This window comes from Halictus rubicundus, chromosome 15, assembly GCF_050948215.1.
Source record: "Halictus rubicundus isolate RS-2024b chromosome 15, iyHalRubi1_principal, whole genome shotgun sequence".
Taxonomy (NCBI): Eukaryota; Metazoa; Arthropoda; class Insecta; order Hymenoptera; family Halictidae; genus Halictus; species Halictus rubicundus.
In genome coordinates, this window is record NC_135163.1 from 2,144,767 (window position 1) to 2,167,732 (window position 22,966).

General features: G+C 42.4%; 5 protein-coding genes across 5 annotated transcripts; all 5 read right to left on the reverse strand.

Moving 5' to 3' along the window:
• Nucleotides 1-43: 43 nt before the first annotated feature.
• LOC143361719 (serine protease grass-like) lies at nt 44-574 on the reverse strand. Its single transcript, XM_076801312.1, has 2 exons — nt 515-574; nt 44-391 (listed from the first exon to the last, which is right to left on the reverse strand). The coding sequence occupies exons 1-2, from the start codon at nt 572-574 to the stop codon at nt 44-46; spliced, it is 408 nt and encodes a 135-aa protein (XP_076657427.1).
• A 248-nt stretch (nt 575-822) lies between these two features.
• On the reverse strand, nt 823-2,566 carry LOC143361689 (phenoloxidase-activating enzyme 1-like). The gene is made up of 3 exons (XM_076801281.1): nt 2,152-2,566; nt 1,619-1,794; nt 823-1,283 (listed from the first exon to the last, which is right to left on the reverse strand). Exons 1-3 carry the CDS (start codon nt 2,210-2,212, stop codon nt 855-857), a joined length of 666 nt encoding a protein of 221 aa, XP_076657396.1. The 5' UTR covers nt 2,213-2,566; the 3' UTR covers nt 823-854.
• Nucleotides 2,567-3,278: 712 nt separating this feature from the next.
• Nucleotides 3,279-14,794, reverse strand: LOC143361720 (transmembrane protease serine 9-like). The gene is made up of 5 exons (XM_076801313.1): nt 14,551-14,794; nt 13,907-14,245; nt 13,078-13,791; nt 4,302-4,640; nt 3,279-4,186 (listed from the first exon to the last, which is right to left on the reverse strand). Exons 1-5 carry the CDS (start codon nt 14,609-14,611, stop codon nt 3,471-3,473), a joined length of 2,169 nt encoding a protein of 722 aa, XP_076657428.1. The 5' UTR covers nt 14,612-14,794; the 3' UTR covers nt 3,279-3,470.
• On the reverse strand, nt 6,651-7,923 carry LOC143361690 (UBL fusion protein SDE2-like). Its single transcript, XM_076801282.1, is given in 3 exon segments — nt 6,651-7,378; nt 7,381-7,501; nt 7,572-7,923. Coding segments are annotated over 3 exon segments (660 nt in total). The 5' UTR covers nt 7,677-7,923; the 3' UTR covers nt 6,651-6,944.
• A 2,998-nt stretch (nt 14,795-17,792) lies between the features above and the next one.
• Nucleotides 17,793-19,777, reverse strand: LOC143361686 (serine protease ea-like). The gene is made up of 3 exons (XM_076801278.1): nt 19,466-19,777; nt 18,822-19,160; nt 17,793-18,706 (listed from the first exon to the last, which is right to left on the reverse strand). Exons 1-3 carry the CDS (start codon nt 19,524-19,526, stop codon nt 17,988-17,990), a joined length of 1,119 nt encoding a protein of 372 aa, XP_076657393.1. The 5' UTR covers nt 19,527-19,777; the 3' UTR covers nt 17,793-17,987.
• Between the last annotated feature and the right edge of the window lie 3,189 nt (nt 19,778-22,966).

The window sequence follows — 22,966 nt, forward strand, 5'->3', positions numbered from 1 at the left end:
CGTATAAGAAATGTAAAAGTAAGAAAATGACCTGTACGGTAACCTATGATCTAATGGTGTTCAAGATCCAGTCTATGTAATAGATAACGTTCGTGTAAACGTCGGGGTCTCCTGCTATGGCGCAGCCACGTTGGCCGAAACTGACGATCCCGAACAGAAAGTATTTCACGTCACCCTGGAAGGGCGTTACTGCCTGGAGCGGTCCACCACCGTTTCCGGTGCACGCATCCGTGACTTTGCTGCCGCCAGCGCACAACTGCTTGTACCAAATTTGCGTCTTACCCCTGTAGGCTTGCGCGCATTCTGCCAAACCGGCGATCGACAATTTCGCTTCCAACAGGACCTCACTGCGCCTACCGCTCTCCGTCGTACCCCAGCCCGTCACAACCATCTGTCGGCGAAACATCCAGAGCAAATGATCACGAGTAAGTTCCGAGGAAAACGAAGCGGTATTAGTACACGCTTATTCAAAAACTGACAAATACCGATCCTAATAGAGCCCACAAAAATTTACCTTTCGCGATGGCAGAGTAGAATTGAAGCCGACCGGCAGGCAGATCGGCTTCACGTTCATCGGCCTCAAATCAGCGTCTGCGTTCAATCGTACCAGGGCGATGTCGTTCTGCGGCAATCTCGGCGAATAGTCAGGATGGAAATGCACGCTCTCCAGGCCAAAGTCTTGATACCTCTCGGCGCAGAATATCTCGAGCCCTAGCAAGTCTCTGTCGCAATCGCGTTCCGTGGATAAATCGTATTCCCCTAATCGTACACCGATCAGTCTCGCACCTAAAAACAACGTATCGAGGTTCTGGGGCCCGGTGTAACAATAAGAGCCGGGGGAAATAGTTTTTTCTTTAAAAAACCGAAAATTTGATGAAAGCGAAATGAAAAAATAAAAACGACACGATGAGATGACTTGATAGCTTGAAGCTAGGATACCCTTTCGAATATATTCGGTCATCGAATCCCGAGTTACCAGAGGATAGCCCTGTGACGCAGTGAGCAGCGGTTAACACGTATCTCTTGTTAATCAGCGATCCTCCGCATTTGAATTCCGGTGCATCGCTTCCGGTATCGTAAGCGAGCAATGCCATCCATGGATATTCTAACAATTCGGTTTTGTTGCCAATGAAGATTTTTCGCGAGGTCACCGGACCACACGAGTTATCGTTTATCAGCTGTAAGTTCGGGTGGTTGGACACGTCCGGGGGTTCGGGCACGTCTATGTTTCCACTCTGTGGCCTCGGAGTTTCCGTTGAGGTTGTTCCTGGCGTTAGCGGACTCTAAAACCATTGTTCTTCCTATTATTCACTGAAAGGCGAAAAATATTCACCGCATTGGACACACGTGACTACGGTATACATCGCAGCCACGGTCAAAAGTCAACATTATAATTTCAAGTAACGGAAATATTCAAGGTGAACAAAGTTATTGCTCCACCCTGTCCATAGATATGTACATATATCGATTCAGGATACTACCCTCGATGGCAGAACTAAATACAGAATGATTCTTCTTTGTATTTCGATAATTTGGTATCGTTGTAATAGTGCGTCTAACAGTTTTGATCGAGGATGTACACTGTACACGGCCCGTACGCATGTGCCTGTTTATTTACCTGCTGTGCGCAACAAACTTTCGGAATTGTGCCGTCGATGCCGCATTGCAAGCTCCGCAAGTAGTTCTGAATATCTCTGGTCAAGGGTCTTTGTAGCAAGAGTTGAACCACTACCGGACAATTCCGTGCATTGATGCACACACCGATTCTATTCTCGGGCGTGGAGCACCGCTCCTCTGTCCAAAAGAGCAGAATACTATACATATACTTATTATCAAAACCATGCACGGCGATCCTTCTCAATTTTCCACGTATTGAGGAATATGTATGTATTGCATTGTGTATGGATAGTGAATTTATAATCGTAATCGATGGAAATTCGACTTTTTTCGGTGAATTTGCAGGATCGGTCCGCGAGCAACGAGACGAAACGTTTCGAAAAGGAAGGAGAGAGAATCGAACACATGAGTCAAAGAGTTCTCACGGTGTTTTTGAAAACCGACGTCCGTCGGGTTATCGTCGGCTCATTGGCTCATTGGATCGTCGTCGGATTGGTTAAACGCATTGTTACGTGCTCATGCGATATTACTCACGTGCGGTACACCTCTGCAGAAGAAGAACCACGAGCACGGGGAGAAGAATGCGGCGAGTCATGCTTGTGCCTAATCTGTTTATCGTCGCGCTTCTTTTCGCTTGTGAAAGACGTTGAAAGATCAGCAAGCTGTTCCTCGGACTGTTTGAACGTGGACCGTTCGCTGGACTGCGTCACACGATTATTCCTCCCGTTAAACTGATCTGATTCGATCCAATCCGATGCAAAGCAATCCAATCGTTTAGACAGATACCGTCGTTAGCTAGGAAGAAGAACGTTGCGTTCCCATTTACACTTGCCTGTAGCCAGTGATTTTTCAAACCGCGTGCGGAGCAGACAAACCAGTTTCGAAAACTGTTTGTTTTCTGGTTCCGCGGAGGACGGATACCCGCCTGATGGTCGTTGACGTTATAACTGCTGCCATCTGTAGAATTCCGCGAATCTTCCGAGTAAGTGAAAAAATAGTCTGCAGGGGAGGGGGGTAACAGGAAAATTCTTCCAGCTAATGGAAACGCGCGATGCAATTTTAAAAGTCTGACCCCTGTTTGGTTCCGGTTGCGCGGTCATGTGGTCGCGTAGTCTTGATCTCGGACATGTCCGCGCACGCGTTCGATAGCAACAAGTTTCCTTATTTTTATTCGGCAAAACCGGTTCCGAAGCAAACCCCGTTCTTTCCTCCTAGGAAATTTCGAAAAATAGTAGTTGCCCTTGAGCTTCTGCATTCTTTATTCCATCGATACAGATGCATTCTATTTGCCCATTACCATGGAACGACGGTGACAAACTTTGACCTCGGTATACCAAACGGTCCGCGATACGTTGCAGTCGTTTGGGTATTCCCAGCAATTCCCGGTAATTCCCAACAATTCCTCGTAATTCTCGGAAACTCCCGACACGGAGGAAAAACTACGCGTCTTAGAATTAGTCATTGGTCGCGCTTTATTTGTTGCATTGCGGCTTTTGCGAGTATGGGGAAATTGTTCTTAGCATACCGCGCTCTCGTTACATACATGTGTGTGCAGAACTGCAGACTATAACTACTCGCTTTAAACGATAACCTTTCGAACCGATTACGATAGCGATGGATCGCAAAGAAAACATGCTCCTCTCGACGAATTCGACACGTCAAATCTCATTCAGATTTCTATTTAAAGAATGTATACTTTACAGTGTAAAATGTAGGTCGGGGTGAGGCAAGGGATGGTCGGGGGTACTACAACGGTATAAGTACAAAAAAGATTAGATAGTTTTACAGAAAATTTCGTTGTGGAGAAACGAATAGGCGTCGCGTCGATTCAGTGGGAATATATTATTCGAATTTCAAGGTCTCAACTTGCTGAGTATCCAAGGCATATAGTGGCTGACTTTGGTGTAGACTCCAGGCCATCCTTCCATACCGCAGGGCGACGGCCCGAAGGAGACCACGCCGACCACGGTCCACTTTGCAGCACTCACTCGTGACCTTTCCATGGCCATCAGAGGTCCTCCCGAATCGCCTCTGCACGTGTCCTTGCCCTTCTGTCCTCCGGCGCAGATTTGGCTGTGATCAAGGTTGACCCCTACGTTCCCGTAAACCGTCTGACATTGCTGCCTCTCGACGAAAGGAAGGGAGACCTTCAGCTTGAGGTTCGATGACGATCTTCCGTCTTCCGTTTTCCCCCAGCCGGCAGCGACCAACTTTTGTCCGATGGAATCGTTCGGCGGTAGACAAATTGGTTTCACATACTTGGTGAACGGAACGTCCCGGGACAACCTGATCAACGCAATGTCGTACCTCTGGTGCATCGAGATTGGTTGGTAGTTTTCGTGCACGATCGCCTCCTCCACTGCGACCGAGATATGCTCGTCCGCGCAGACCTGGATCACGTCTCCATCCGTTATGCAATCAACGGCGGTGCTCGTGTCGTATTCTCCTAAACGGACGCTCTGTAAACTCCAGGTACTGGGTATATCTTTGCCATTGATACAGTGCGCTGCCGTTAATACGTAACGCCTGGTGATCAGCACTCCTCCGCAGGACGTCTGTATTCTGCTCGCTAAAACATACCGACAGCGACTTCAAAATCTCGGAGGAGTCTCGCAGACAGTTTACCAGTTCTACGTTCAATCTATGAAACGATATCTAAGCTAAGGGACAATGGTTGTTCTTACGTGTCGCATATTCCAAGAGGGCCATCCAAGGAAATTCGTCGATGTCGGTGCGTTCTCCGCCGATGATTCTCGAAGATAAGTCCTTGCCGCATTCGGTTGGTAGCAAGGGATTATTATTAACTGGATCCTCCGTTGGACGAGGTTGTTCGGATGGACAGCACACTTTCGGGTCCCTCCCCTCGAAACCGCACTGCGATTGCTTCAAATACTGGATCGCATTTTGTGGAACCGGATCGATTAAAAGCATATTGAACAATACCGGACATTGTCGAATTCCAATGCAGATGCCATTCCCGCCGATCGGTGTCACGCAGTTTGATCCTCCGGGCTCCTGATATTCTGAAAAACCCGGATAAAACAAAGAAATCGAAATCGTTCGGTTGGAATTGAAATTGTGAAAATAACGTTAATTTTCGAAGAATTATCCTGCTATGACGATTGGCCTTGACGTGATGACATTGTAGACGTTTTAGAAAGTATCATCGTCGCCTCTGCCATTTAGATGATTGTTTTGATACGGCGAAGACGGGTCTTCCCATGATCGTTTTGTAATTTTATGCGAACCAATAAAACGCAAACGCCGACGCGAAAGCGGAAGGATTACTCGTTCTTTCGTGAACGACGGTTTAAACGTTAGCATGCAGTTTCTTTGTCGAGAGCAGCGATTGTCTTTGATCTTCGGGACGCGGATGTTCCGTTGGTAATTTTACTTACGTGCATTGGCAGAGTACAGTATCAACGCTTGGAGAAACACGCTCGAGACGAACAGGTTCATAATTTCCGATGCGTCGCGTCACGTGAACAGAATGATTCCTTCGTAGCGGTCCTCGAATGGCCGTGCAAGATCTTTGGAAAATTCGTCGCGCCAGCGAAGTTCGTGGCCGTTTTGTCGAAGATCGGGATACAGACTGACGATCCGAATGAGCAATGTTAGCCTAACCGGAGTCACGGTCAACTGGTTCCCCCACTATTCCAAAATGTTTCGTATAACTAATTACATTGATCTCGGATATTTCATTCTGACCATCGCGCCTTTGTATTCCACATAAATTGATCAATTTACCAACGTACTGCCTTTTCGATCCGAGCTGCTCAAAGTTGCTCGAATCTCTGCTCGGACTTTTCGACAGTGATTCCATTGAAACGATCGGTCGCGCGGTTTCCTTGCGTCATCCGCAGGTCGTGCACGATAAAAAAAGGAAAACCGAGAAAGAATGAAGGAGAACGAGGAAATAGCGAAAAATCTGTCTTTTTTGCAATTTTTTGGATCGTATTTGTATTCGTACTTCTGTACCCGAGGTTGGCACATCCCGGAACGATACGCGTGTTCCAGCTTCATTATATTTTGGGTTCCATCCCTTCTTACTTCCTCCCAAAATTCGTTCGTTCTTCGGGAAAATTATACATCAAGAGAATATTTGAATAGAAACAAATAAGAACAGCTACAATTAGGTACTTCTCGATATCATGATTTCAGGTCATTTCTACGATTCGAAGTATTTTTTAAACTTATTTTTCAACCTGTTAATTTTATTTTGCTACAATTTGTTATATTGTATACAACATATATATATCCGAAACGGTTACGGTTTTATGGCGCATTGTGTTATTAGCGACATCATAATGTAAGCAATGATAGGTTACATTATTAGTTGTTACGTAGCTAAATGGAAATATTATTCGTTTTAGTATTGTAATTAATTGCAATTGTCTTTGTGGTCGTTCGATAAGAGAACACCGGTATCGATATCCTTCGATTTTGTTTACGCTTGAATTTCCAGCTCCAGCTACCGCCATGTGTAGGGAATTGAAACGTTCTGCAGACCAAATTTGTACTCCGCGGGAAAAATCGAAAATGTTCCGCGGAATACGGTGCTCGTTCGTCCACTTCGTTATCGAATACATTATCTATCAAGGGGAACGAATCTTGCACGAATGTGAGAATCGTTGATACATACGTAAATATTTTTCTTCTAAGCACGCCGTTGTGCAACGATAAAAGTATACGCGTAATTATTATTTTCAGCTCACGTCGCGAAAATGTTATCGTAAATCGTATTAATATGTGTGCCTGGGAACTTTGACGCATATGGTACACACGCAAATACAAAGAAATTACACGAGAAGCGATCGTTTGTACTCGACTGGTTCAAAATATGCACAAGATGTCTATAAATGGGTGCGTCGATGCAAGTGCAGAGAATTGTTGGTAGATGACGTTTACAGGACGTTTATCGCTTCGGTAGCGCTATTTGCAGTGAGCGCTAAACTCGTCAACGAACTAACAGAATGGAGTGTTTCTTGATACGTAGGAAACATATTTTTCAAAATAATAATAATACTCTCGAATGAAATACTGATTATTGTTTTACTATGCAAACACTTGTACAATATTACACGTATAATACAAAAAGAGAACTTATTTCGTATTCGTATTAGACGAGAGGGCACCACCGGATTGACATCTAACAATTCGCTGCGATTTATTGCGACGGAATCTTTGTTTGATGCTGGCACGTTACTCAAATCTTCATTGTCTATTCAACGATCAGAACTATCTTCCGAGTAATTATTTTCTGTCCCGGTTATATTCCTGCTAGTTCTACGGCTTTTGTCGCTAGAGTGTCCACTATCGTTCGATAATCATCCGGTTTCATTCGTTTTCGTAACTTTTGTTTCTTCGTTGCCACTTTCATCGGAACTATCTAATTCGTCGGAATCGATATCGATATCCAGTAATGTTCTTTTCTTATTTGGTTTAAATTCTTCGTTGTGTTTTCTTTTTAATGCTGACTCGCCAGCAATTTTGAATCCTTCCTCGACAGCGTCGCCAACCCTTTCCGTTAAGGCCGATCTCTCACGATCGTAAGTCTGATCTTTAAATTCGTGTTTCGGTTCGGCGCAAAGTCGTTCCAATTTTTTTTTCTTTCGCTCCGCAGCTTCCTCGTCTCGCTTGCCTTGCTTCTAGATCCAAGCCTTTAATCTCTTCTCCTCGTTACTGTCGCGAAGTCTACGGCCACTCAAGTCTCTGCAAGCCTCGCGATTCGTAGTTTTCTCGATTTGTGCACCGATTGCACAAAGCCTCCTTTCCCTCCGAGCAGACGTGGAACGACATAAAAGCATCCACCGTAGCAAGTGTCATTTTCATCCACAAGTTTTCCATTGTGTTGTACGATATAAAAGTTGTCGTGCGAGAAATTCTACAATCGAAAACTTTTGGTCACTTGAATGCAACATTTTAAGGTTAGATCAAGTAATTGCGCTACTTACCGTTAAATCTTCAATTCGATTGCGCAATTCAGCAATTTGAATAGACGTGTCAACGGGAAAAACTTGTTTTACGCCAAATGCGGTACTTACTTGTGCATTTATCATTTTAATTACTCACAAAAGAACGCTGTAAACATACAGTCTACTTCCTAAACTGTTCTAAACCTCGTCTGTTGTCTGTGATCATCACGCGATCGTGACCTCCCAAAGAGACAGAAAGCCAGCAACGTTACAATGTAGGGAGTATGACGCTGGTGCCGCCATTCCCTTAGGTCGCGCCTAGGGAGATCACCGTTAAGGAGTTGGCAGCCCTACTCCCAACGGTCTCTCGTAGCGACCGTTACGCGAGGCTTCCCTCGCACAATTCGAAATAGTAATTCTTTGCGATCGGACGTATCTGAACTCTTCCAGTTTTACTGCGTTATAAGACTTACCTCGTTGTACATATTCTCTGTCGTACCGATACGACGGACGTAATTATAGTTACAAATAAAACACAATGGTTCTCATTGAACTACAAATTCAGTGAGTTTATTAACCCTTTGCATTCGGGGCCTTTTTCGCGCGGCGCACCAGCAACTCGAGACGTTTCGCAGCCTTTTTGACGCATTTCTTACCAGTAACTTAAAATCATTACACACACAAATTAATATATAAAATTTTTATATTTTAACATTTTATATATCTTTACACCTTTATAGACATAATTTCTTAAATATTAGTCTTTGCAATTTTTCTGTGTATGATATTTCATGTAACAATTCCCAAGATGCATGCCCGGCTTGTCGGGGCAAGTATTACAATAATATGTCGTTTGATGCCTTTTTCCGGGTTTATTTCTCTGAGAACAGACTTTGCAGTCCTTCCCAACTGCTGTTAGAATATTTTTTAGGGATTAAAAACTTTAACCATTTGCACTCGGCGCTATTTTCATTCTAAAACTAAATATTTCTTCCGTCTTAGAATATTTTATTTTTTATATTCTTATTTTTCATATTTTTATTTTTTTATTCATACGAAACTGATCCGATTTCCACATATAATATTCAAATGTTTAGTAATCTATTCAATACAAATTTTGTAATGTAACAAATATTTTGTAATATTTTTTGTAATTTCTTTGAAATAATGCCACAACAATTTCTAGTGGTGGTTCAGAGTCACCACTCGAGTGCAAAGGGTTAACAATTTCTTTTTCTCTTTTGTATAATGTGGTACCGTATGTAAGCTCATCGGTATACAAATGTGATCGCAATTTCATATGATACATGAAGCTACAGCTACGACTATGCTATATGCGTATATGGACAACTGTACATTGCTTGCATGAGTCCGAAACATCAAACTAGCGGATTATTTGCATGCATAGGAAAATTATATACATATACACACATATAAAGACGCACGTTGCCGATGAGCGAATAGGCGTCGAACATAACCACAATCTACGCTTGCAGTTTCCTCCAATCCCACTTCGACAGTCCTTCTACTTAGGCGCCACCTGATGAGCTCCAGCTAACTAAACTTGTCACATTTTTTGCTCTATATTATCGATATCATGAATTCTGAGGCTAGAAAGCCATGCCGAAAACGTGCCTCAAGTTTTCGCCTTTATTTCGCAACAGAATCAAGACAAATTATAGCTCAATTTGTAGCTGGAGATATTTTCTAGTGCGGGCTGGTCTCGACATCATCCAGAAAACTCATCCAATGGCATAATAATGCTTCAATTCCACGGCACGCGCATCGTCAATTTTTGGCCTACTTCTAACGCTTATATTTCTAAATATATGCATAATCTCGTCAGCTCATGACCAGCCCGCACTAGATTGAACCTTCCTCTTTCGAATGAGCCCTTTATCAGCGACAATATATTCTTATTTAAGGACGAAAACTTGAGGCACGTAAAACCATATTTTGTCGGTAAAGTAGTCACTCTACTTTTGGCAGTCCGGGCCCTTAACACTTTAAACGCCACACCGGTCCCGAGGGACCGGCGCTAGGCTTTCCGTTCAGGCATCGCCAATCCGTACGGACCGGTAGGGCCCGCTTGACGGCTAGCTGTGGCGTGAACGGAACGGCACATAAAATCAGCGTGGTGCTTAATGTGTTAAATGTATTGAAAGATATAAAAGTCTCTGTATCTGTGCGTTTACTGCCTCCAAATAGCATTATATGGAAAAGAGCCGCCGAAAGTTAATTTACTTAGTTAATACTTTTACCTCGTTACTACCTCTGCTGAAATGATTGCAGCCAATGCTATCAAGCATTAGAAGTGGTACTATCGGATTAATAAGTAAAAAAATTAATTTTTTGTTTTTTACTAAGGATCGCAATAAGAACGATTGAATTTTGTCATTAGTCGTAGATTGTATGTATTTATTCTTTATTTTATTCTATAATTATTATAGAATATTTTTTGTTGAATAATCATTATTTTGTATCGAAATAATTTTCAAATTAATTTTAAATTCTGATTTTTCTGTAATGTTACTTTCGTATTTCCTACACATAGAACTATCGATATCACTATAAACTATCGATTATAAAACAATTATTACAATGGTGAACAATAAGGAAAATAAGAAGGCAATAAGAGTGTAATGAAATTATACAATAAAAAATAATTATTTTCCAAGCAATTACAGAATACATTATGTCAGCATTCTACGTTTATTTATTGCCTACGTCACTGACGTTTCTTCCGTAGTTCACGAGCAAATGTTCTATTTAGGTAGCGAGCGCGGCATGTTTAGCGATATTGGTATTTGAGACTGCGCGCATGACCCCTGGCGAGTGATAGTTCTACGTTCTTAGTTCCACAACCGACGAGAGTATCTCGACATTGGGGCCATTACCGACCGCTCCCAGTACCAACCTGGGATCCACTTTGAGTCTCAAAGTTTGAGACTCGCAGTTTAACACGAGGGCTGGCAGTCTTTCAATATATCTCGTCGGTGCCGTTACTGTCTGGAACGGTCCACCGCTGTCACCGGTGCACGCATCCGCGATTTTGCTGCCGCCAGCGCACAACTACTTGTACGAAATTTGCGTCTTACCCCTGTAGACTTGCGCGCATTACGCCAAACCGGCGATCGACAATTTCGCTTCCAACAGGACCTCACTGCGCCTACCGCTCTCCGTCGTACCCCAGCCCGTCACAACCATCTGTCGGCGAAACATCCAGAGCAAATGATCACGAGTACGTTCCGAGGAAAACGAAGCCGAACCGGTATTAGTACACGCTTATTCAAAATCTTACAAAAACCGATCCTAATAGAGCCGACAAAAATTTACATTTTGCCTCGGCAGAGTAGAATTGAAGCCGACAAAAATTTACATTTTGCCTCGGCAGGGTAGAATTGAAGCCGACACCAAAAAACGACACTCGAAAAAGAACCACGAGCACGGGGAGAAGTATGCGACGAGTCATGCTTGTGCCTAATCTGTTTATCGTCGCGCTTCTTTTCGCTTCTGGAAGGCGTTCAATGATCAGCGATCTGCGATCCCGTTAAACTGATCCGATTCGATGCAATCCGATGCAATGCATTCCAATCGTTTAGACAATCGCCTTCCTATTTACACTTGCCTGTAGCCAGTGATTTTTCAAACTCCTTGCGAAGCAGACAAATCAGATTCGAAAACTGTCTGGTTTCTGGTTGCTCGGAGAACGGATACCCGCCCGATTGTCGTTGACGTCAGAGTTGTACAGAATTACAATTGAATTACTCCAGGAATTATAATTACAAAGTAATTGGATTACATTGTAATTCAATCATATTGTAATTTATAATTCAGATCTTCATTCAATTAAATTACAATGTAATTCGTAATTGCAACTTAACTACATCAATTACGAATTACGATGTAATTAAATTAAAATTAAAAATTAAAGAATAATAAAGTAATAGGTAATAACAGGATGAAAAATCCATGTGAAGGTTTCAAACAGAAGGAATTTATTATTTATAAATTTATACTATCTGAACAGAGATAACTTCTGCGTTACAAATTTTTTAAATTTCAAACATAAATATAAAAAGCAGAAAAAAGAAGCATGTCTCTACAATACCTAGGTTACGATATACAGGGTGTTAAAAAAAAACATTCAATATTTATATGGTATATAGGATACATTGCACTGAGTAAGAAAGCTTTAGTAAACATAGGTCGAAAGGTGAACCGTTTCTGAGATATAAACATTTTTACATTATGTTTACTTTAGTGTTTACAAATCGCGTTCTGAATGTCCTCCTTCAAGTGCCGACAGTAGATTTCATCCGGAATGAGTCAGTTCTGTAGCGGAAAATCCTAACACGTGGAAAATTTTTTATAAATATCAAAAAGCCAGTAGTAAATGAATCGTGATGCGAGCAAACAAAAATGTTTATATCTCAGAAACGGTTGACCTTTCGACCAATGTTTACTAAAGCTTTTTTACTCATGTAACATGTCTCTACTTTACCTAGGTTACGATATATATTAAAAGAAAAAATAACCACAATCATCTAATGAGACTCATTAAACGGACACTAATATTATATGTAAGTAAAATGAAATAACAAAAAACAAAACATCTAATAACAAAAAACTGAAAAAAGGAACGTTTTTAGCTTACCACTAACCAATAATAGGAACACTTTGACGTATTACGAACAAGGAGGAGAAATTCTTCAAAGTTCTAGGCTATACATAATTTGGAGAGCTGTATCTTAATTATATTGTATTTCAATTACACATCTGATTAAAATAATTAGTGATTGAATTAATTGAAAGGTTTGAATTATGTAATTCAGTTACGACGTAGTTGAATTACTAAATAATCGATATACAATGTAATTCAATTGTACAATTCGATCGAATTGTTCAATTGTATAATTGAATTACAACGTAACTGAATTAGCACAACTCTGGTTGATGTTCTAACTGCTGCCATCTGTAGAATTCCGCGAATCTTCCGATCAAACAATAAAATAGTCTGCAGAGGAGGGGGGTAATAGAAAAACTCTTCCCAGCAATTCCCAGTAATTTCCAACAATTCCCGAGAATTCCTCGTAATTCTCGGCAATTCCCAAACTACGCGTCTTATTAGTCATTGGTCGCGCTTTATTTGTTGGGTTGCGGCTTCTGCGAGTATGGGGAAATTGTTCTTCGCATATCGCGCATCGAGCACCGCGCTCTCGTTACATACATGTGTGTGCACAACTGCAGACTATAACTACTCGCTAAAAACGATAACCTTTCGCACCGATTAGGATAGCGATGGATCGCAAAGAAAACATGCTCCTCTCGACGAATTCGACACGTTAAATTTCATTGAGATTTTTATTTAGAGAATGTATACTTTACAGTGTAAAATGTAGGTCGGGGAGAGGCAAGGGATGGTCGGGGGTACTACAACGGTAAAAGTACAAAATAGAATAGATAGTTTTACAGAAGATTTCGTTATGCCGAATCGGATAGGCGTCGCGTCGAGTCAGTAGGAATGTGTTATTCGAATTTCAAGGTCTCAACTTGCTGAGTATCCAAGGCATATAGTGGCTGACTTTGGTGTAGACTCCAGGCCATCCTTCCATACCGCAGGACTTTGGCCCGAAGGAGACCACGCCGACCACGGTCCACTTTGCAGCACTCACTCGTGACCTTTCCATGGCCATCAGAGGTCCTCCCGAATCGCCTTTGCACGTGTCCTTGCCCTTTTCTCCTCCAGCGCAGAATTGGCCGGGATCAAGGTTAATCCTCGCGGTCCGGTAAACCGCCTGACATTGCTGCCTCTCGACGAAAGGAAGGGAGATCTTCAGCTTCAGGTTCGACGATGACGATTCTTGGTTTTCCGTTTGCCCCCAGCCGGCGGAGACCAACTTTTGTCCGATGGAATCGTTCGGCGGTAGACAAATTGGTTTCACATACTTGGTGAACGGAACGTCCCGGGACAACCTGATCAACGCAATGTCGTACCTCTGGTGCATCGAGATTGGTTGGTAGTTTTCGTGCACGATCGTCTCCTCCACTGCGACCGAGATGTGCTCGTCCGCGCAGACCTGGATCACGTCTCCGTCCTTTATGCAATCGACGGCAGTGCTCGTGTCGTATTCTCCTAAACGGACGCTCTGTAAACTCCCGGTACTGGACATATTTTGGCCATTGATACAGTGCGCTGCCGTCAATACGTAACGCCTGGTGATCAGCACTCCTCCGCAGAGCGTCCGTATACTGCTCGCTAAAACATACCGACAGCGACTTCAATGTTTCAGGGGAGTCTCGCAGACAGTTTACCAGTTCTACGTTCAATCTATGCAACGATATCTAAGCTAAGGGACAATGGTTGTTCTTACGTGTCGCATATTCCAAGAGGGCCATCCAAGGAAATTCGTCGATGTCGGTGCGTTCTCCGCCGACGATTCTCGAAGACAAGTCCTTGCCGCATTCGGTTGGTAGCAAGGGATTATTATTAAATGGGCCCTCCGTTGGACGAAGTTGTTCGGGTGGACAGCACACTTTCGGGTCCCTCCCCTCGAAACCGCAGTGAGATTGCTTCAAATACTGGACCGAATTTGGTGGAACGGGATTGAGTGAAACGATACTGAACAATACCGGACATTGTCGAATTCCAATGCAGACGCCATTCACGCCGTTCGGTGTCACGCAGTTCGGTCCTCCAGCCCCCGAAAATTCTGAAAAACCCGGATAAAACAAAGAAATTGAAATCGTTTGGTTGGAATTGAAATTGTTGAAAATAACGTTAATTTTCGAAGAATTATCTGCCATTTAGATGATTGTTTTGATAAGGCGAGGACGGGTCTTCTCATGATTGTAATTTTATGCGAACCAATAAAACGCAAACGCCAATGCGAAAGCGGAAGGAGTACTTGTTCTTTCGTGAACGACGGTTTAAACGTTAGCATGCAGTTTCTTTGTCGAGAGCAGCGATTCTCTTTGATCTTCGGGACGCGGATGTTCCGTTGGTAATTTTACTTACGTGCATTGGCAGAGTACAGTATCAACGCTTGGAGAAACACGCTCGAGACGAACAGGTTCATAATTTCCGATGCGTCGCGTCACGTGAACAGAATGATTCCTTCGTAGCGGTCCTCGAATAGCCGTGCAAGATCCTTGGAAAATTCGTCGCGCCAGCGAAGTTCGTGGCCGTTTTGTCGAAGATCGGGATACAGACTGACGATTCGAATGAGCAATGTTACTCTATATAACCGGAGTCACGATCAACTGGTTCCCCTACTATTCCAAAATGTTAGGATTATGACATCGCCATTGGCACATTGGCTCATTGGATCGTCGTCGGATTCGGTAAACGCGTTGTTACGTGCTCGTGCGACATTACTTACGTGCGGTACACCCCTGCAGAAGAAGAGCCTCTAGCACGGGGAGAAGGATGCGACGAGTCTGCTTGTGCCTAATCTGTTTAATGGCGCGCTTCTTTTCGCATCTGAAAGACGTTCAAAGATCAGCGATCTGCGATCCCGTTAAACTGATCCGATTCGATGCAATCCGATGCAATGCATTCCAATCGTTTAGACAATCGCCTTCCTATTTACACTTGCCTGTAGCCAGTGATTTTTCAAACTCCTTGCGAAGCAGACAAATCAGATTCGAAAACTGTCTGGTTTCTGGTTGCTCGGAGAACGGATACCCGCCCGATTGTCGTTGACGTCAGAGTTGTACAGAATTACAATTGAATTACTCCAGGAATTATAATTACAAAGTAATTGGATTACATTGTAATTCAATCATATTGTAATTTATAATTCAGATCTTCATTCAATTAAATTACAATGTAATTCGTAATTGCAATTTAACTACATCAATTACGAATTACGATGTAATTAAATTCAATTTAAAAATTAAAGAATAATAAAGTAATAGGTAATAAGAGGATGAAAAATCCATGTGAAGGTTTCAAACAGAAGGAATTTATTATTTACAAATTTATACTATCTGAACAGAGATAACTTCTGCGTTACAAATTTTTTAAATTTCAAACATAAATATAAAAAGCTGAAAAAGGAAGCATGTCTCTACAATACCTAGGTTACGATATACAGGGTGTTAAAAAAAACATTCAATATTTATATGGTATATAGGATACATTGCACTGAGTAAGAAAGCTTTAGTAAACATAGGTCGAAAGGTGAACCGTTTCTGAGATATAAACATTTTTGTTTGCTCGCATCACGATTCATTTACTACTGGCTTTTTGATATTTATAAAAAATTTTCACGTGTTAGGATTTTCCGCTACAGAACGCGGTTTGTAAACACTAAAGTAAACATCGCATGCGATGCAAGCAAGTGTTACGTATGGAGACGTTTCTCCACGTTCATTTCGATTAGAAGTTCTAATCTCTTTTCTGAGAACGAAAAGTGTCCCAACAGGCCCCTTGTTTAATGATTGTACTCCGGCTGGACGCAGCTGGCACGAAGCATGATTCAGTAACAGCACCGTACGATTTCTTAATATGGAAATCTTCAAAACATCCCCTTCTGGAATGTTTTGTCAAGATAGTCTTTGATAGGAAACATCCTGGCTAACCCTTCGTTTTACCCCTATAAACAAAAGATCCAGCTGCAAACCTTAAACTCACTAGAAACGACAAATACGAGTATGCGACCGTAGAATAAAACAGACATATTTCCCTCTCATTTTTAGGGTATATAAACCCATTCATTTTCATCCTCTTCGGTTAGTTGAGAAACGGTTCAGAATTGATTCGGTCGCGGTATAGTAATCGTGCAGTCACGTCGCGTTACACGCGTAAGAGTCAGTTCTAGTGAGATCGGGTAAAAGTCCCTTTCGAATCAAACGTAACCTTATAGATTCCGGTAGTTCGTGTATATTCTATTTGGCTTTCAACAATCGCTCTCCGACCCCGCATTGCCAGTGCGTCAACACCGTGCAGCATAGGTAACAATTTCTCCAATTGTATACTTATTACATTCATTCGCGACACAGACAACTACAATTGTAACTATTCTAATTCAGAATATATTTGTTATGTTTGTTAACTCGCGTAATCTACAACCCTCAATTATTGCCTAATATCCTAATCTAATAATTGAACGTTCCCACACGATACAATCTTACCGCTCGGATTGTATCAATTAAAATATATATATATAAGTTACGAGGCTAACCAAACTTAAATTCAAATCAACAAAGATTTCAATATTAACTAACAATCGAAACCATATTCCTGGGGTAACAACCCCTCGCCGGCCTCTCGCGTTGCTCGCAGCCCTGGCTCGTAACACAAGTAAATCAATCATGATACTAGCAATCAAAAATGTTTATATCTCAGAAACGGTTGACCTTTCGACCAATGTTTACTAAAGCTTTTTTACTCATGTAACATGTCTCTACTTTACCTAGGTTACGATATATATTAAAAGAAAAAATAACCACAATCATCTAATGAGACTCATTAAACGGACACTAATATTATATGTAAGTAAAATGAAATAACAAAAAACAAAACATCTAATAACAAAAAACTGAAAAAAGGAACGTTTTTAGCTTACCACTAACCAATAATAGGAACACTTTGACGTATTACGAACAAGGAGGAGAAATTCTTCAAAGTTCTAGGCTATACATAATTTGGAGAGCTGTATCTTAATTATATTGTATTTCAATTACACATCTGATTAAAATAATTAGTGATTGAATTAATTGAAAGGTTTGAATTATGTGATTCAGTTACGACGTAGTTGAATTACTAAATAATCGATATACAATGTAATTCAATTGTACAATTCGATCGAATTGTTCAATTGTATAATTGAATTACAACGTAACTGAATTAGCACAACTCTGGTTGATGTTCTAACTGCTGCCATCTGTAGAATTCCGCGAATCTTCCGATCAAACAATAAAATAGTCTGCAGAGGAGGGGGGTAATAGAAAAACTCTTCCCAGCAATTCCCAGTAATTTCCAACAATTCCCGAGAATTCCTCGTAATTCTCGGCAATTCCCAAACTACGCGTCTTATTAGTCATTGGTCGCGCTTTATTTGTTGGGTTGCGGCTTCTGCGAGTATGGGGAAATTGTTCTTCGCATATCGCGCATCGAGCACCGCGCTCTCGTTACATACATGTGTGTGCACAACTGCAGACTATAACTACTCGCTAAAAACGATAACCTTTCGCACCGATTAGTATAGCGATGGATCGCAAAGAAAACATGCTCCTCTCGACGAATTCGACACGTTAAATTTCATTGAGATTTTTATTTAGAGAATGTATACTTTACAGTGTAAAATGTAGGTCGGGGAGAGGCAAGGGATGGTCGGGGGTACTACAACGGTAAAAGTACAAAATAGAATAGATAGTTTTACAGAAGATTTCGTTATGCCGAATCGGATAGGCGTCGCGTCGAGTCAGTAGGAATGTGTTATTCGAATTTCAAGGTCTCAACTTGCTGAGTATCCAAGGCACATAGTGGCTAACATTGGTGTAGATTCCAGGCCATCCTTCCATACCGCAGGACGTTGGCCCGAAGGAGACCACGCCGACCACGGTCCACTTTGCAGCACTCACTCGTGACCTTTCCATGGCCATCAGAGGTCCTCCGGAATCGCCTTTGCACGTGTCCTTGCCCTTTTCTCCTCCGGCGCAGATTTGGCCGGGATCAAGGTTAACCCCCGCGGTCCGGTAAACCGCCTGACATTGCTGCCTCTCGACGAAAGGAAGGGAGATCTTCAGCTTCAGGTTCGACGATGACGATTCTTGGTTTTCCGTTTGCCCCCAGCCGGCGGAGACCAACTTTTGCCCGATGGAATTGTTCGGCGGTAGACAAATCGGTTGTACGTAGTTAGTGAACGGAACGTCTCGGGACAACCTGATCAACGCAATGTCGTACCTCTGGTGCGTCGAGGTTGGTATGTAATTTTCGTGCACGATCGTCTCCTCCACTGCGACCGAGATATGCTCGTCCGCGCAGACCTGGATCACGTCTCCGTCCTTTATGCAATCGACGGCAGTGCTCGTGTCGTATTCTCCTAAACGGACGCTCTGTAAACTCTGGGTCCTGCGATTATTTCTGCCTTTGATACAGTGCGCTGCCGTTAATACGTAACGCCTGGTGATCAGCACTCCTCCGCAGAGCGTCCTTATACTGCTCGCTAAAACATACCGACAGCGACTTCAATGTTTCAGGGGAGTCTCGCAGACAGTTTACCAGTTCTACGTTCAATCTATGCAACGATATCTAAGCTAAGGGACAATGGTTGTTCTTACGTGTCGCATATTCCAAGAGGGCCATCCAAGGAAATTCGTCGATGTCGGTGCGTTCTCCGCCGACGATTCTCGAAGACAAGTCCTTGCCGCATTCGGTTGGTAGCAAGGGATTATTATTAAATGGGTCCTCCGTTGGACGAAGTTGTTCGGGTGGACAGCACACTTTCGGGTCCCTCCCCTCGAAACCGCAGTGAGATTGCTTCAAATACTGGACCGAATCTGGTGGAACGGGATTAAGTGAAACGATACTGAACAATACCGGACATTGTCGAATTCCAATGCAGACGCCATTCACGCCGTTCGGTGTCACGCAGTTCGGTCCTCCAGCCCCCGAAAATTCTGAAAAACCCGGATAAAACAAAGAAATTGAAATCGTTTGGTTGGAATTGAAATTGTTGAAAATAACGTTAATTTTCGAAGAATTATCTGCCATTTAGATGATTGTTTTGATAAGGCGAGGACGGGTCTTCTCATGATTGTAATTTTATGCGAACCAATAAAACGCAAACGCCAATGCGAAAGCGGAAGGAGTACTTGTTCTTTCGTGAACGACGGTTTAAACGTTAGCATGCAGTTTCTTTGTCGAGAGCAGCGATTCTCTTTGATCTTCGGGACGCGGATGTTCCGTTGGTAATTTTACTTACGTGCATTGGCAGAGTACAGTATCAACGCTTGGAGAAACACGCTCGAGACGAACAGGTTCATAATTTCCGATGCGTCGCGTCACGTGAACAGAATGATTCCTTCGTAGCGGTCCTCGAATGGCCGTGCAAGATCTTTGGAAAATTCGTCGCGCCAGCGAAGTTCGTGGCCGTTTTGTCGAAGATCGGGATACAGACTGACGATCCGAATGAGCAATGTTAGCCTAACCGGAGTCACGGTCAACTGGTTCCCCCACTATTCCAAAATGTTTCGTATAACTAATTACATTGATCTCGGATATTTCATGCTGACCGTTCGCGAGCGGCTCAAAGTTGCTCGAATTTCTGCTCGGACTTTTTTGACTGTGATTCCATTGAAACGATCGATCGCGCGGTTTCCTTGCGTCATCCGCAGGACGTGCACAATAAAAAAAGGAAAACCGAGAAAGAACGAAGGAGAACGAGGAAATAGCAAAAAATCTGTCTTTTTTGCAATTTTTTGGATCGTATTCGTATTCGTACTTCTGTACCCGAGGTTGGCACATCCCGAGACCGATACGCGTGTTCCATCTTCATTATATTTTGGGTTCCATTCCTCCTTACTTCCTCACAAAATTCACTATTCGTTCGTTCTTCGAGAAAATTATACATCAAGAGAATATTTAAATCGAAACAAATAAGAACAGCTACAATTTGTTGTATTGTATACTATACTGTAATATGATATATTATAATATAATATAATATATTGTATACAATACAACAAATTGTAGCGAACTAGAATATATATGTAAAAGAAATACGATAGAAGTTATGTAAATTTATCGTATTCCTTTTAAAACTCATTTTGAATTAGATACGTATTGCGCATGTCTGTAGAACAAGATGCCGGACTGACAGCTGATAAGAGTAGAGACAAATTTAATCTTGTGTTTACAGTGAAACTCAGTTTAGTTATTATTTCCTCAAGATAAATTAAAGAACGAAAGGATAAACTTATTATATATATATTTATGTAGGAACAGGATTGTTAGTATAAAAAGTATCTGCCCTTTATTTTAGAATAGCGGTGAAAGTTACAATAATATCGCGAAAAGTATAATCAAAACGTGTCCGTACTCGTAAATCCTAAATCGTATGCCGTAAGTCGTATACACAATCGGTAAATCGTTAAACATTAATCGTAGCCGTGAATCGTAATCGTTAATCGTGGTGTTTCTCGTTTCGTCGCGTTTTGTCAAAAGGGTGCTCCGCGTCCTCCGCGGCCTATCTTTATTAACGTACACACAGGTGCGTTCGCGCGCATCTACATGGGTTTTTCCGTGACCCGGTCGGGGTACGGGCGATGACACTGGCCTGTGTTTATAGGCCAGTTCATTCCCCCGGTCCCCGGCCGTTTACATTGTTTCCAAAAAACGTGCGGCATTAGACAGTCGGGCGCGCGGCGTTTGTTTTTGACACGAGGGCAATGACTCGGCCGGCTATATACATATACATAAATACATATTTATATATATATATAAAATACGTTTATGCGTTTATGCGTTTTCATATTTATTTATATTATTTATTTATTTATTTATATATATATATATTTATGTATATGTATATAACTCCGTTAGGCTTAGAGATATAAGAAACTGTTAAAGGGGGCAAATATGGTGATATAAAAAAGAGTTCCGATTGTAGTCGTTTTCAACGTCTCTTTCAATGATGTAGTACACTATGACTGTTCGAAATCGCTGCAGGCGTTACCGAGAATTTCGGTAACGCAAGCATCATTTCTCTTCTTATATAGGCCAAATAGTTTTTGCGAACTAATCCGCAGACGAGCGGCCTCGGTGCGACCGTGTCTCGGCGTTGACAATAGCCCAGCTGATCGAGCTCGGCGCCGAGACCGGGTGAACGCACGCAGACGTAAACTTTATGTTTACGTCTGAACGATTACTTGTCGCGTGAGCCACCGTTCCCATATTCGAAAATATCAAATCCGTCACCCACCGTCCTTGTTTCCTGTGCAGCAGCGGCCGTTAGGGCATTGCTCTCGTGCGCTAGCTAACGTTCGACACTGCCAAATCCTTTGTCATTTTCAAAAACCCCACTCCTTATTCCTTCCGCTGCCGGTGGCCCCGCACAGTATAAATAACCCGCGATAACCGCTGCGCGGGGTCCTTTGACACGCTCGATCGCTCGATCACAGTCTCGTTATACCTTCGTTTATTCGTACGCTTCACGACTATTCACTCTCCCAAATCGTGCGCTTCACGATTTGCGCGTCACACCATCGACTTCCATTTATTCGCCGTGATCCCGTACCTTCCTGTATTCACCTCTTTTCTTGTATATTTTCCGCTTTCTTTCAATGTATTAGTTTTATACCATACAGTCCACTATTACTCTCTACCTGTCTCTATCGCAACCTATATACCTCATTCCTCTCGCTATAGTTCCAAATAATGACCTTTAACTGATTTTGAACTAGAAAATTTATGACAAAGCAATGATAACTTCGAAATGTGCAATAATTTTTATTCGGGATTCGAATTCTGGAGCTCCCGGCCGTTACGATAACCGTCGAGCGTTCCCTCCAGTTCTCTTTTTTTTTCTAGGTGTTTCGAGTCACGTAGCGATCGCTCGTTACCGTTGGGCGAGGTCGCATAATATGCAAGGGTCAAAATCTTGATAAATTGACGCTTCAATATTTCAATGAGCAGTTTAGAAGTGGTCAATTGTGTTTCCTAAAAGTCCAATCTACGTCTGTCCAGAGCCCAAATTGCGAATTTCCACCTCATCGTGGAGTAAGCATGACGTCACAAGATGGCTGCCGCTGAGAGATTCTCTTAATTTCGAGAGATTTAGTGTTCGTATCGAAAAAAAGGCTCTGGATAGACGTAGCAAAGACGTGTACAAACACGGTGGTATGCATTTTTAATTGATTACTTATGTAAGACGTAAAATGTCTAGAAAAAAAGGCACAATTTTGCGGTTCCGCTTACTAGCGCCACGGTCTCTCCGCGGCAAACACTGTACGCTGCGACAGAATACGGTCGATAATGCAGATCGATAGTACAGGTTTACGTATGTACGATATGTATGCTGCGGAATAGTGCAAATTACTCCACGATGAGGTAGAAATTCGCAATTTGGACTCAGGACAGACGTAGATTGAACCTTTCGGAAAGACAATTGACCATGTATAAACTGCTCGTTGCAATATTGAAGCGGCAATTTGAAAAAGTTTCTGATGCTTGCACGTTTCGCTACACGAATATGCTGCCGAATATTGCAAATTACTCCACGATGAGGTAGGAATTCGCAATTTGGGCTCTGGACAGATGTAGATTGGACTTTTAGGAAACACAAGTGACCACTTTTAAACTGCTCATTGCAATATTGAAGCGTCAATTTGTCAAGATTTTAACCCTTGCAAGTTCATATACGTATATGGATTTCATGTATGTGTGGTCACACAGGCTCGACCTGCCGGCCCCCTAGGCTCACCCC

Coding starts and splice junctions, on each gene's coding strand:
- LOC143361689 (XM_076801281.1), bottom strand. CDS start 2,212: ATGACTCGCCGCATTCTTCTCCCCGTGCTCGTGGTTCTTCTTCTGCAG. Junction 1,795..2,151: donor TCTGCAGAGGTGTACCGCAC/GTGAGTAATATC, acceptor TCTTTTGGACAG/AGGAGCGGTGCTCCACGCCC. Junction 1,284..1,618: donor AAGTTTGTTGCGCACAGCAG/GTAAATAAACAG, acceptor CAATGGTTTTAG/AGTCCGCTAACGCCAGGAAC.
- LOC143361720 (XM_076801313.1), bottom strand. CDS start 14,611: ATGAACCTGTTCGTCTCGAGCGTGTTTCTCCAAGCGTTGATACTGTAC. Junction 14,246..14,550: donor ACTGTACTCTGCCAATGCAC/GTAAGTAAAATT, acceptor CGGGTTTTTCAG/AATTTTCGGGGGCTGGAGGA. Junction 4,641..13,077: donor GATACTCAGCAAGTTGAGAC/CTTGAAATTCGA, acceptor CGGGTTTTTCAG/AATATCAGGAGCCCGGAGGA.
- LOC143361719 (XM_076801312.1), bottom strand. CDS start 574: ATGAACGTGAAGCCGATCTGCCTGCCGGTCGGCTTCAATTCTACTCTG. Junction 392..514: donor CTACTCTGCCATCGCGAAAG/GTAAATTTTTGT, acceptor TTTCGCCGACAG/ATGGTTGTGACGGGCTGGGG.
- LOC143361686 (XM_076801278.1), bottom strand. CDS start 19,526: ATGAACCTGTTCGTCTCGAGCGTGTTTCTCCAAGCGTTGATACTGTAC. Junction 19,161..19,465: donor ACTGTACTCTGCCAATGCAC/GTAAGTAAAATT, acceptor CGGGTTTTTCAG/AATTTTCGGGGGCTGGAGGA. Junction 18,707..18,821: donor CCTCTTGGAATATGCGACAC/GTAAGAACAACC, acceptor GGTATGTTTTAG/CGAGCAGTATAAGGACGCTC.